This window comes from Hyalella azteca, unplaced genomic scaffold (assembly GCF_000764305.2).
Source record: "Hyalella azteca isolate HAZT.00-mixed unplaced genomic scaffold, Hazt_2.0.2 contig399, whole genome shotgun sequence".
Taxonomy (NCBI): domain Eukaryota; kingdom Metazoa; phylum Arthropoda; class Malacostraca; order Amphipoda; family Hyalellidae; genus Hyalella; species Hyalella azteca.
The window spans coordinates 212911-227497 of record NW_025930751.1 but is presented as its reverse complement, the minus strand read 5'-3'; the positions used below and the strand labels follow the sequence as shown (position 1 = coordinate 227497).

The window sequence follows — 14587 nt, the reverse complement described above, 5'->3', positions numbered from 1 at the left end:
AGAATTATTTTAGTTGAATTTATAAAATAGTTAAACACTTCAATAGAAAACACACAGTAACACACATAAGAGGGGATAAGGGGACACATCTAAGAGGGACAAGAGGGTGTGCTGCAAAGTAGCCTAAACCACCCCTGCCAACAACACCATCCTGGAGCTCACACTGTCATAAACTCTTTTCCATACACTTGACAAAGTTCTTTGTGAATACTAGCAGTCTAGCAGCAGTGGCAGCCCATGGAACCTATTTATTGGGCACACCTCCTATATTATATATATATGTACCTATATAAAATGATTCAGCTCTACATATCTTTGCAAAAAATGTTGATTGTATCAATTGTCAATTATGTTGAATAATTCTTTTTCTAATTTAAATATTCACAATGTCAAAAATACACAGACTTTAAACTATCTCTGATTAAATCCTTTAATTAAAAGAATTCTCACAATTACAGGAAGCCATGACTAAATGTTTATTTTGCAAATTCTACTACTTAGTTTCTGACTTACAGCTGTAATTTATTAAAGTTCCATAATTCATTGAATTGTTTGAAGAATGTTACTATAAAATATTTCTAATATTTTTACATGGATTATAGTGAGAGATTCTGACATGACTATTCTAGTCTGACAACAGCTCAGACTAACCAAAGTTCCAGATGCTCAAGTCTTCTGCAAGTGTTGGTGCTTCTGATCCTCTCCATCAGCCAGGATGCAAATTTAGGTTAGTATTGCATGCATAGTGAACTGGCAGGTAATTGAATGTATTATAGCTTTAAAATTCATTATTAAGCAGCCTGTAATTTTCACACAATCTTGATGCATTATCAAAATGGTATTCTAGAAAGTTAATTGCAGTGAGCATATTTGTGAAAAGTAAATTTGTCCAAGGGAGCCTCATGCTTGCAGCTATGTTTTGTCATGAATTTTTTAGGTTAATTTATGGCATAATTTTAATGAGACTTGTTTCATTCAGCATTCCTTCAGATTGATATAATTAAATGAGGACTATAATCATGTGCTACATCAAAACTGTTTTTTTTTAATTTCATTAGTCAAACTTAATGTAAATTGATTACTTTAATTACTTTACTTTAATTAATTAATTAATTTATTAATATTAATTAATTAATTGATTACTTTAAACTTTAACTTTATTTTGGCAATATTTTTTTCCTCAATTAAATAATTAAACATCTTGATCTGGCTTTGGAAGTTGCCCAAGATTCAGTTGTATTTGCTCCATCTGCTTGGTACATTACCATAGAGCAGTGGTTCCCAAATTGGGCAGTACCACCCCCCTGGGGGTGGTGAAAAGATCTGGGGGGGGGGGGGAGAAAGAAGGGGGTGGTAGTCCCAAAGTCAAAGTCAGAAGTTTGAATGTTTGTTTGATGATTTGTACACAACATGTGCAGCACATGGCTCCCAGCAATGTTTTTTTTTTTTCACTCAGATCTGGGTCGTTTGAACCTCTTCTTGGTTTCTAGTGTAAATTTTTGTAAACATTCAAAATCTGTTTTTTTTTGTGTCTGAGGGGTGCGCTAAATGAATATTATGTGTCTGCGTTTGTGTTGGGGGGGGGGTGCTAGAAATTCATTTGGGAGCCAAGGGGGTGCCAGCCTGCAAAAGTTTGGGAGCCACTGCCTTAGAGGGCGGCCAACCTATTTCTTCACCCAACTTTCAGTTTTTGTAGTTGCCTCATGTGGCTTGTTTGCATGAACTGATATTACAAATAACAGTGACCAGGCTATCCTTTCTTTTCTGTTGATACAATTTCCTTGTATCATACAATTAGGTATATATCTTGGGATCATATCTGACTAATTGGTCTGGTAAGTATGCCACTTTATTTTTCCCTTAGGTATTTATCATTAGGAAAGTTGGCTGTATTGTGCTTAAGCAGTTAATTACTAGAAGTATTTGTGAATAGCAACATTATAGTGATATAACAACAGCCACATTTCATCTGAGTACCTACTTGTGTAGCTTCTTTATATGCAGTGGCATGGGTCTGGATACTGTAAATATCTATTCAGTGATAAAATATCCATTAGCAGCAATAGGTAATAAACAATAAAACACAGAAATGTCACATTTTAATTGTTTATAGCATGTTTAAAAATTACAACATCCAAATGTCAGGCATTTCCCTTATTTTGTTCAACCCTTGTATATTACATGACTTTATAACACTCGAAAATTTTATTTATAGAAATTTCATCTAATTCATTAACATATAAAATATATGACCTTCAATTTTTCTAACTGTAAAATAGTAAGACAATTGCATCAAAGTAACTGATTCAATTGAGAATATGACTCATTCTTATAGTATTTGGGCAGTAAATAGGTCTTGTAGTTTAAAGGTAGTTGTTCCAGAGATTAATTATTTTTTCTTTTGTGGGATTATTTTTTCATCAAATAAATGTTCTCTTTTTTCTGTGCAGTGCTCAGGGACCTAGTCGGAAACGCCAAAAATCATCTCACTCTATTCAGCGCCTTGCAAGTTTGTAGTAGCTTTAATTGGTGTCCAGCTCAAACCATGATAGTCTTTCCATGCAATGCTGAATAGTGATTGAATAATTAATTCAGACATAAGACATACCTACCATAAAATGGGGTAACTTTGACTATTTTTTTCAAAAATGTCATTTTTTTACTAGATAAGTTAAACTTAAACATGCAAAATACAGGTCTATACTCTAGCTTCAATCACCATAAATTGCTGGCTCCTGCCTCTCATGGTTTTGATGTAATTTGAAAAAAAGTGATGGTCTTTGTTACCCCAGCTCTCGGGGTTTCTTTGACTGGGTGGTAAAATAAATTTTATTTTTTGGTAAAATAACTCCAAATAACTCCAGGTTTTGGTGCATTGTAGTAGAACTCTTCTAGTTACATATGCAAATGACAAATTTTAGGAAAGTGTCTTAGTTTGCAAATTGGGGGTGCCGCCCCCCAATGGGAGAAATGTGACCACCTAATGGCAGCCTTGATGGGGTAACATTGACCGGCTTGGAAATTAAGTTAAAATTACAATATATAAGACTCAGTAGAGTCTGAAACACAAAGAAAAAACATTAATAGGTGTATCAAACATGAAATATGTTATATAGGTACCTATGGTAATTTTAACTTAATTTCCAAGCCGGTCAATCTTACCCCATCACGGCTGCCATTAGGTGGTCAGAGTTCCCCCATTGGGGGCGGTGCCCCCCATTTGCAAACTATGACACTTTCCTAAAATTTGTCATTTGCATATGTAACTAGAAGAGTTCTACTACAATGCATCAAAACCTGGAGTTATTTGGAGTTATTTTACCAAGAATAAAAAAAATTGGAGTGGATACTTCTACAGGCTTTAAATAGTACGGATCCGTATTCATTTACTTGCTTGTAAACACAAATTGAAGTCCTCGCACTCCACGCATTTTATCCTCAATCCGATTATGTTATCTTGTAGCTCTTTTTCGTGGGTCACATTTTTAATTTTTTAACCTATTAGATATGCAAACTTTTAAAATCTTTCTCTTGTGTTACGTAGCCTCAGTAGGTATTAGGCCTTCAATGGCCATTGACAAAATTTTTCTATGTCAAATAGTTTTTGAGGTTTGATGGTTTTTGTTAAAAAAACGAAAAGTGATCAAAGTTACCCCGGGAGTCAAAGTAACCCCATTCTACAGTAGCTGTTATATATAAGCTCCTATCTTCTGTACTTTATAAGTGAATATCGCAGAAAATTTCTCATTTTATTTTTTTAATATTCACCTGAGCATTGTTTGTTACCGGTACTTGATTTCATTGTATATTTAACTCTTTCCTCATGTGCTGCATTGCTTAGCTACTTGCACAGGAGATTCAGGATCACAACTGCACTGCTTTTACATGAAGGCAGAAGTGTTGAAAAATATGATAGCACAACCCAGCTGGTTATACTTGAAATTGTTCATTAGATATTCTTTATTATGAGATTTAAATTAGAGTATCTCAAAATTTAAATTTTTTCAGAAAGCTGCACACAATTTTCTTTAGTTGATTTTAAGTACTGCTAAACTGTATGCATTTTCGTTATGTTTTTCATTGTTGCATCTCATCTTTTACTATATTTTTTGGTATTTTAGAATTCATATCTAATGGCTGTGGAAGAAATTGTTTGATTTAATGATCATTTTCGATCATTTCACGAGCATTCATTTTTTGAGGCTTAAGTTATTTCAAACTGAGCTTATTTAAATGCATATTTTGTAATCCTGCTAAATTTTATCAATTAAATTTTTTGCCTCCTAAGTCCTAAATAATGCTTGTACATTGCAGTGAGTTGATCAAGAATTATTTAGATCCATTTGTTGTTACCATGATGATTTGCTTTCTTTTTCAGAGCGAGCTTTTGTGGACCCATGGGCGTTCCCCGTCATCCATTTGGATGAGCTAACGATTGAGGTGGTGGTGCAGTCGCGGAGCACGGCGGCAGAAACCAATGGCTGCAACCATCATCCTAATCCTACTTCCAACAATCTGAACTTGGCTAAGAAAGAAGCTCAGTCATGTAATGATCACCCTAAAGTACTTCATGTGTCGCCTACCAAGCTGCAAAGAACGGTATCAGTTTCTGGTGAAAAATTGAAGGTTTCAACATTAAAGTCAGACATTGTTCAAGAAGACGACTGTGAGAAAGATACTGGGCAAGAAGTTTCTAGGTCACCCACTAGGAGCTTTGATACAAATTTAATTCCTGATGGGTCCAAGAATTTACCTCATGGGCCTTTGCGTGAAAACAGCAATACTACTGATAGAAATATATCCGCCCTAGTCACTACCCACTTCCCTGGCCAAGATAATTGCCACGTATCCTCAAGTTACGTTGTGAGGACAATGAAAAATGATTCATGTGTGAAATCTTCGCCAATTTTAACAGTTGAAGAACCTGCTGTTCATGATCTATTCTCATTGCAACCAAACCCTGCCAAAACTCTTGTGGAAACTTCAGTTGCTGAAGACTTAAGATTACATCGTGGAAATTCTCTTTCAAAAGATGCACTACGAACTAAATTCGTGACTTCAGGGGCGCCCAAGTCAACGGCTATGGTAGTTCCTATAGCCAAAGTTCCTACTCAGGCTATTGCAGCCGTGCGTCCTCAGCCTGCCAGTCAATATTACATTCTACCTCAAGACCAAAGCCTCTCTGTTGTACAACCGTCATCTTTTTCTATGACTGATGCTCTAACCTCTTACACTTTCGTTCCTAATGTAGTTCAAACGCCTTCTTCTCACTTTGTTGATGGAGGTGCCTCTCAATTGCAATGGTGTATTCCTGGTCAAGATTCTCTTGTGTTCGTGAATGGAAATAATCTCATGTCTGAAGCCATTCAGATATGCAATCCAGTCAACGGCAGTGGGCTAATGCATCCGGTAAATAATGTGCCGATTATGCAGCCTATAACACTCATGCCTTCATCTCTGCCAGTGCCCCAGCATCAGCAGATTTCCTTTGCGCCCATAGTTCAGCAGCCGGGTTTTCGTCAAGCTGGCCCTCACAACCTTCTGCCGCGTACGTCAGAGTCTTGCAGCAGCCTCCCTTCCCCCAGTAGAGCGCCTTCGTCGTGCTCGGGTGCTGCACTTGCTCCTTCTCACGCGGCGTGTGTGGGTCAGCTGAAAAATGAACGTTCATCATTGGGGAATTTTTTTAGTCATAATTTGTATCCAAAATCTAAAACGGAAATAAAACAACCAGAACACAAACATATAGATTTCTCTACATCATGTTTTCGTACTGAATTAGGCCAGATTAGAGAGTTTCCTTCTAAGCAACTCTCTATCTCTGCAGTCAAGGATTGGGCTTCGGTCTATAGTCAAACAGGATCACCAGTTTCTATTGAGCAGAATGAATTCTGGAACGTTGAGCACGTTGGTTCTCGGTCAAAAGATTTTGAACCTGAAAATGATTTGAAAATGACAGCTCTGGAGAATAACTCAGAAATATCACCAGAGATGATCGAAGCTTCTAACTCGTTGACTGAAGAAACGAAAATAATTCACATGGCCGGCTGTGTCAAGGACCTCATTCGCAATATCTTGAGATATTTTCCTTTCATTGTAGAAGGCAATAATATTGATGGTGAGCGCTACCGGAAGAATGGATTCCGCATAATGGAGAAGTTCTGTAACGGCAGAGTTCAAGGGCATACAGGAAGTGACGTATTTAGAAAATTTCAGAAGCATTTCTCGAGTGTTGTATCTTTCTTACATGAGAGGTCCACGCGAGCTGAGCTACAATTTGAGAGTATGGCAGATTTTCATCCTGTCTACAGTCCACTTTTAATTCCTGAATTATTCTCTTGGTTAATGGCTCGCGGATATTTATTTTGCTCAGAAATTCCATCATTCCGCCCATCCTTCTTTCGTGAAACTAGAAGAAAATTGCGTTCAAAGTTTCAGCACTTTATTGCCGATCGCCACGGTACAAAAGACGAATTCATTGTCAATTCACAATTTCCTGCTAAATGCCCTCACCATTCTAATTCCTATGCAATATTTCCATGTAAATGTCAGACAATGAACAACATTCTTGACCACAGCCGAACCTCTTCCGTTGCATCCACGGACGTGTCACCTGAGGTGCCAATAACGATTGGTCCCACATTTTCAGTTGCGAAGACGACCCTCGTAGGTCCTTTGGAGCATTCACCGTTGAATGATCTGAAGGCTACTGAAAATTTTCAGCAACAAACTCCTGAAACCCAGGTTTACATTGGAGAAAGCAGTACTGCGTCGCCTCACGAGGCCCCGTTATGTATCAACTCGCCTGAATCTCGTCACTTGTCAGAGGATAACACTGTGTTGCTGGACCCTCCGCCCAAAGATCTAAGTACGTTCAATCCTAATGATATATTTTCAGATTTTGTTGATAATTCCTTCACCGGAATCGTCAAGGCGTTTGAATGTATATCGTCTTTAGTTCCTTCTGTTGGCACAAAGCATTCTATTTCGCCCATTTCTCTTTTCAAGGAAAGCCCTTCAGAAGATGCTCCCGCTCAATCATTAGGTAGCAACACAGAAAATGCACCCGATTTGTCAGTGTTACGCTGTAGTGACTTGGCATGCTTACTGCATGCCGGTTTTTGCTCCATCTCTTCTAGGCGAAGCTCTGTCAAGAAGTTGAAATGCTCACTGACCGATTCGCGAGGTGCAACTTCTATGCCCCAAAAAGCACCCTTTCACAGGAGAGTTTCACAAAATGTGGTTCCTCAATTTTCGAAGAGATTTAAACAAAACGAAGCGTATGGTTACCGTGACAGGTTTCCAGGTGCTGTAGAAATGAAAAGTAAATCACGAGAGAAGCTCAGAAAAACCTTGAGTGATATTGATTCTTTGCGACATACTGCGACGAAATCGTCGAATACGTCACTCATACCATACTTCGAATTCCGGAATAAAATGAGTGAGAACGCAATGATGTCTCGTAGATTAGAAGTCGGGATGCAGGAGGTGAGTCCAGCGCAACGTGGACCTTTGACTCTTCCAGGCATGCACCACCGTACGTCAGTTCAGTTGAGCCATTTGCCTCATTGCAAAATTTCTAACAATGACGGTATTTTTAAAACAACCGTGGGAAGTACTTCGCCCATGAGTCTCTCGTCAGATGCTACGTCGGCCACAACTTGTCACTTCAGTGATGATGATGACATGGAAGACTCCGTGATAGTCGAACTCCCAAATGACGAGGACGCTTATCAAGAGCTTCGCGATTGCGGATACGATGTTCAGAAACCGTCAACAAGCTACATTTCAAGCCAACAAATCAATAAGAGTCTGACCTTCACGCACAAGATCTTTAGAGTGACTGGCAAATCCCCCAATAGCTTGAAGAAGAAACGATTGGAAAAAGTCAAATTGAAAAGGGCCTTGTTAAAAAAATCACGAAAACCTCGCATATTTCGCAATGTTGCGCAACGAGCTGTTGACGATATCATCAGTGCCCGGCAGCCTGAGGAGATGCCGAGCCATATTATTGTAAGCGTTCAAGGCAAACTCTTCATGTACGGAGAACAAGAGGCTAGACCGGACTTTCACGTTAGTCGTTTGGAGTCGGCTCTGACGTGAAAGGCATGTTTTTATATTTAATGGGACATGCAACGATCTGTTAGTTCCTAAATTTTCCTGGTAACTTACTTCATCTTCTCACGTGTCATCGGTAAATATCTGAGTGATGGATAGTTTTATGTATACGGCAGGCTTTTTTAGATTTAATTCCGCCGCTTTCGGTGTTGAACTTTTTTGTAGTTCTTACTCCATTAGGATATGGCTGGCTTGTAGTAATACGCCTGGGACCGAACAAGTTTCAGGATTATCGCTATCAGTTGTCAGTTATTTGTTGACTTCGCTAGTAACTTGACTGTATAAAAGGACCAAGTTGATTTTCATTCAAAGTTGATGCCGTAGATGCCTTCAACTTTTTTCACAGTGGAACTTTAAAAATAAAAAGAACTTTGAGAGCGGGCAACGCAATGTGGACGCCAGAGCGTTAAAATATTCAACTTTCCAGCTTCATACAAAACTGTGATGAAGAAGCTAGACCTTTTTGCGTTATGATTGCCTTGAAGACAAACACATGCTCCTTCAAAAAAAATTTTTCTAACGGAGACTTCAGTAAGTTTTATAATTACAACTCAACAAGTTCTGGGTATATAGTGAGATGTTCTGCAGTGGCATTAATGTGTTATCGTTCGTCATCTGTGAACTCCTTTGAAGAGTTAAAATATTTCGTGACTGTTTTTGTTTTGCCGTAACTGTAGGGATTCGTAGGAATAACATGGCTGAGTTGGCGTTTCGTTTTTATGGCTGGAGGTTAGAATGATGACGGCATTGCCACTTCAACTTTCATTTCTGATTCAATTCCTTGTTGACTACACGAGTCGTGATATTACTGGATAAAACTCTTTAATTATATAAATCACGGTTTAATTTTTCAGTTTTGATTGTATTTGTAAGTGTTAAGACAGGTAAAGGCAATCGAATGACCGCTGCCACAAGAGTGTCAGGTGAGATGTTTTGTTGCCTCTCGTACGCCGCCATATCGCCTCATTATGTTGGATTTTTTTAATTTGTTTCAGATTTTTCAATGTTCATTATGTACCCGACATAAATGTTTCGGCCGACAGGAATTCAAAGCCACTTTCAGGTTCTGCCATTAATGTTAAGACGACGTAATGGTTATGTGAGAATTTCTTGTATTTTCTAAATGGCAAGTATGCATACTTTTGATTTTTCGAGATTTCATATTTCATCTCACTAGATGCTTATATTATTTTTGAAGGTTGGTTCCTCGACTAAAGATAATGAAGAAATTATTTAATTGCAGGTATGAGTACAAAGAAATAATTTCTGATTCCGTACATGTCAAAAGTTACAGTGTAACTCCTTTATTTACCTTCATAGTTGATCTCAATGATGTCCATGCCATCACTTTTTTGACCGATCCCTCTCGGGTTTAATTAAATTCGATGATTATTTTACATAAAGAAAGCATAGATATGATGTGCTCTGGCGCCCCTGAATGATGCTCAGGTGTCCGGCAGCTAAATAAATGTGCTTCCCTCCTTCACGTTTTTATCCTTATTAGTGTTTATTATTATTATACGGGACAGTTTTTGCCTCCTTGAGATGAGTATTACATTCAGTTATCTTAATTGAAAATTATTTCAAGTATTTATTCTATTTTCATTGAGTGTGGCACAATTTGAATATATAATCATTCAATTCGCTTATTTTTGTGGTGTGGCGACATCGCATTACTTGGGTTGTAGCTGTACACTTCATGCCTGACTAATGTCAAGTTTCATGACGTAATGAATTGTATCTCAAGCATTGGACGAGTGTTTTGTTTGCTTCGTTGCCATGGCGATAAGAACACCCACATTTCTGCTACTTGAGATTAATTGGTATTTATGAATGAATTTGTAGCAATATCTTTGGTTATTTTGCTATAAACATTTTAATATGACTTCAATTCACATGATACACTAGAAGTCTCGATGTAATCTCCGAGTATAAATTTTGTTGTTCCTATCGTAATATTTTTCATCTATAATTATCGAATAGGAAACTTTGTTTTGATCTGTACATCATCAGCATTGAACAATTTGATCGTATAATATTTCTTTTCCTCTCGTTTGGCTGTCAGATCAAACTTAGTGAGTTACTGGATTTTCTAAGCACGCGACACACACGAGTCTCCCAACTCCAGATCTCGACTCGCGGGTGTCCAGATTCCAGAACGCGACAGCCGATCTAACGGACCTGAGACCTCTTCCCTCAGTGTGTGCCAGTCGGTCGGTGTGAGAGGTGCAACGATTCTTACTCTTATGCTGTGGGCCAGCCACTGTCAATGCGACAAGACTCAGCTTATTCATGTCAATAATTCTTTTGACACTCATTTCACTGAATTCTTTTTACTTAATTTCGAGTGAACATTGACTTGGCGTTTGCGCTCGGAACCAATCGTGAAATTACGGTAGTTCATAAATTTTAGCTATATCAATAAACAAAACGGTGACAGGAACCTTTTAGTTAAGAATATTCTATATAAACTGATACGTTTCGGAAAGTCTTGGTGAGTATATCAACATTCTGGCTTTAGGAATGAGTATAGTTCATTTATGTGTATGAATGCTTTGCCTGGAGAACGACAAGAAAACTAATGCTCCAATACTATAAAAAATGTAAATAAAAACTTATATAGTCGTCGTCATTTTCTTCTAGTTATATTATTCGAAAAAAACTTGTTTCCGCATTCCATTCTACCGTTTTAGAAGATTTCCTGATTTTTAAAATGCATCTCAATACTACAACAATCGGTCAGGTGATGCTAGGATTCTTGAGATGAATTGCTTTCAAAAGAAAACTATCACATCGCGGCAACGTTTGAATCATTGTTTACATAACCTCAGAACCCAGAGCAACAAAGCTGTTACAGCTCAGTGTATCTTGGAAGCTTGCCATTTTCCTGCGTTGAGGTCCTGTGAGCGACACGAGCTGTGTTCCAGAGGGCGAAAAGCAATGTGAGCCACGCAAGCGGTTCCAGAGGGCGAAAAGTAATGTGAGCCACGCAAGCTGTTCCAGAGGGCGAAAAGTAATGTGAGCCACGCAAGCTGTTCCAGAGGGCGAAAAGTAATGTGAGCCACGCAAGCTGTCCCAGAGGGCGAAAAGTAATGTGAGCCACGCAAGCTATTATATTATATATAAGCCCCCCCCAATATTATATTATATTGGGGGGAGGGGCAAAAAGTAACGTTTGCCAGTTATACCCACTGACCCTGAGCTATGTTGCAGGGGGTGAAGTGTGTTGTGTTTCAGGGAGTTACATGAGCGGGAATGCAGAGAGAAAAATGGAATGTATTTCAGAGGTTAACACGCGATGCATTTAAGTGAATGATGTTTACTGCGTTTCAGAGGTAAACAAATGACATGTTTCCAAGAGTGGCAGGTTCTGCAAGCAAGGGAAATAGTTGCAATCCGAGCGTGTGATGTGCAATTTTTCGAAGCTCACTGAATGGCATGAACTGTGTTCCAGCTGATGATATGTAATGTGTTACAGTAAATGAAATGAAATGTGTTCACGTAAACCGCGCGCGTTGTGTTCTAACAAATAACATTTTTGTTGAGTTTAGGCTGTTATAAACAAGCTATGTGTTCCAGTGAACGACTTTGGGCTGCGTTCCAGTGCATGTCATGCACTGTATTTCAAGTAAAGACCCGTACAGCGTTAAAGAGGTTAACATGGGGTGTTGTATGTCGGTAAATAATATACGTTGTTTCAATGAACGACTCGAGCTCTATGCCACTGGATAGTGTGATCTGTAAGGCGGCGAAATAACTGCAATGTGCTGCAGTCGATGACATTTGCTTTGTTCTAGTTAGCAAGAAGGTGGCTCCTTTCAGGAAAATTATATTGGTTATAATCAAGTTTAGGTGGAAGGGTGTATTCCAGTAAATGATATATACTAAATATTGGCTATATACATGTATTGAGCTTTGTTAGTGCTGTGCTCTGGGTTTTGTGAGTGAGATTCTAATTGCAGTGTCGTAGAGAATAAAGTGTTGACTGCTCTGCAGTTGTGAATTGCTTACAGAAATAAATCTGCGCCTTAATCAAGTGATAATAAAATGTCAGTAATATCAGAATTGCCATAGTTAACAGCATGTGAAGGGATCCACCGAATACTATAAAAGAATTTCCAAACAACTTAGCAGTCGTGTTTACTGTACAGTTATAGTGTGCTTGTCGTATTATTTTCATGTCATATACGCTCTGACTTCAGGATCAATATTTTCCTTATATGCTCCTGTTATATACGAATAAGCCAGGCACTGACAGTCTAAATTCGCGATGTTTTGTGCACGGCAGGCATGACGCGCAGCCTCCTGGCGCTGCTGTCCCTGGTGGTTCTACAGTCGGTAGCCGAGCGCCTGCCGCGGGACGGCTGCTCGCAGGGATGGGTGAGTACCATGGTTGAATTAATACATGTATTAATTCAAGTGTTTATTCAAGTATTATTAATTCAACCATGGGTGAGTAGAGTCTGCGCATGATCGTGCTCAACCACATCGATTTAATCAGCCCGAGCAACGGACGGAAAAATTGTTTTTAAATTCTTAATTTAAAGTGCTACAATAATTGAACAATAAAAATGTATTTTTTAGCATATGCTTTAATCTTGAATTTCAGGTTTTCTCAGAAATTCATTTGATTGTTGGAAAATTGATATATCACATCTAGTGTACTTTTATTAACCTTCACTTCCTATCTTGCCTACGATAAGGTTGTCTCTCGGTGATTTAGAACACGTTCATGTCTTGTGTTAGCGCGAAAATAACTCGAGTTTTCTGCAGAATAATTTCAAATGCCTATAGCATTTCATGTGTATACTCCACCATCCGTCGCGCCGCGTGTTGCCTTGTCAAAGAGACCTGCAAGCTCTGCATTTATCTTTGTCTGTTAACATAAGTTATTCCAGTTGTGTGTGTCTCGAGTGGACATTATTTGGGCACAAAGGCGCTATTTGAGCCGAGCATCAAAATTAAAGTACGCGCGCAGTGACCTCCAAATGAGCTATATCGCGAGCCTGTTTGGTCAATACTCCTTCCTTCACCAATGGCGACGAGCTTGTTTATAAGTCTTCCGCGAACGATTAACCTTTGAGCTGCCTTGTATTTCTCGCTCAGCAATTGATGGATATACTGCAGAGCCATCGCGACCTTTGTATTTCTTAGAAACGACTCAGATGCCGTCAACATGTCGAGTTGTTTATCTTTTATGAAGCAACCTTGAGCAAATCATGTGAGGCACTAAATTTAAGAAATCGTTTTTCGTCATCAAGTGAATGTTTTAGATAACAACAAGCGATGCGTTCCAGAAAAGTCATGGGTTGTTATGGTGAAGCAACTTAGTAGAAGTTAGCTCAGTAATACTAGTTAAAGTAACTTTATTCTCCGCCAAACTTCTTAGATATTGAATGAAAGTTTGAAAAACTTTCGTTGTAAGTAATTCAGAAGTTGAAAAAATTTCATTGTCGATGGAACCTCCGGTGTCAAATGAAATGAACGAAACAATGTGATTTGTCTAAGTTCTTCTTGAACAATGTAGCTAGGCGAAATAATATGCATCGTTTACTTATGGATGCGACATGAATTACGCGGCTTCCTCTTTGTTTCTTTCGTGCTCTATTTGTGGTCGGATTTTGAGCAGTTCTCTTCACTTAAGGATTAGGAGTAACGCAGTGTAGTTTAGAAAATGTAATATTCTTGTGCTGCCAAAACGCTGATATATAAATCAAAAAGTTTGGACTTGGTCTAAAAGTTAGCAAAGAGAATCGTTAGAAGTTTTGCCGTGAAGTCTCCTTGATAAGCGGCGCTTTGAATACGTTGGTATAGCGTCATGAGACATGCCATATCAAACTTCGTACCCTTTAGCCTTTAAAGATTTTCTTTGATGTATGTACTGTATTAGTACTCACTTACCTTGAACAATCGTTATGTTAACATTTACCTCCGTCACTCTTTTCGCATATTTATGACTTAAACTTACATTTTATTATTTATTAGATGACTTAAATTTATGACTTAAACGTACATATAAAGATTACTCTCACTAATCACTTTGCCCAAACTTTTTGAAACCGTCTCACTCATACCCATCTCACATAGCTGCACCTTTTTTTTGAAACACCGTCAATTTTTTGAAACACCATCGCCAACAGTCCTTGGCATTGTTTCTCTTATGCCGTAATATCCACCACATTGCATGACTGCGGGCCCTCAGACTGCGCAAGGTCACTGGCTCATCAACCGGGATTATGTCAAGTTTCGCAGCCCTCGTAACATATTTCTTTATTTTACCGTTCAAATAAATTTGTTGTATATGTGGAATCTCTGAATATTCGGATCACGTGAGATAAAAGAAAGTTATAGAAAAAGAATGATTATGAATGAAATGAAAAGGAATGATTATATGAATGAATATTTATTCATATTCAAAATATATTATTTGCATGATCATAAACATTTGAAGATCCATGATTTCATTGAAAGA

The 14587-nt window shown here is 38.3% G+C and overlaps 2 protein-coding genes across 2 annotated transcripts in view; both read left to right on the top strand.

Moving 5' to 3' along the window:
• Positions 1–454: 454 nt before the first annotated feature.
• Positions 455–9596, top strand: LOC108670882. Its single transcript, XM_018158372.2, has 3 exons — positions 455–727; positions 2451–2509; positions 4379–9596. Exons 1-3 carry the CDS (start codon positions 663–665, stop codon positions 8098–8100), a joined length of 3846 nt encoding a protein of 1281 aa, XP_018013861.1. The 5' UTR covers positions 455–662; the 3' UTR covers positions 8101–9596.
• A 730-nt stretch (positions 9597–10326) lies between these two features.
• LOC108670871 overlaps positions 10327–14587 on the top strand; it is a 49476-nt gene continuing 45215 nt past the window's right edge. The window contains exons 1-2 of the mRNA XM_047879748.1: positions 10327–10609; positions 12404–12495. Of these exons, the coding sequence (XP_047735704.1) occupies positions 12406–12495 (90 nt within the window). The 5' untranslated portion in view covers positions 10327–10609; positions 12404–12405. The remainder of the gene's footprint in view (positions 10610–12403; positions 12496–14587) is intronic.

What these genes read in the sequence shown, in the direction of transcription:
- LOC108670882 (XM_018158372.2), top strand. Translation starts at nt 663, where the DNA reads ATGCTCAAGTCTTCTGCAAGTGTTGGTGCTTCTGATCCTCTCCATCAG. An exon ending in CAGCCAGGATGCAAATTTAG is followed by an intron (nt 728 to 2,450) that starts GTTAGTATTGCA and finishes TTTTCTGTGCAG; the next exon opens with TGCTCAGGGACCTAGTCGGA. An exon ending in CTCTATTCAGCGCCTTGCAA is followed by an intron (nt 2,510 to 4,378) that starts GTTTGTAGTAGC and finishes TTTCTTTTTCAG; the next exon opens with AGCGAGCTTTTGTGGACCCA.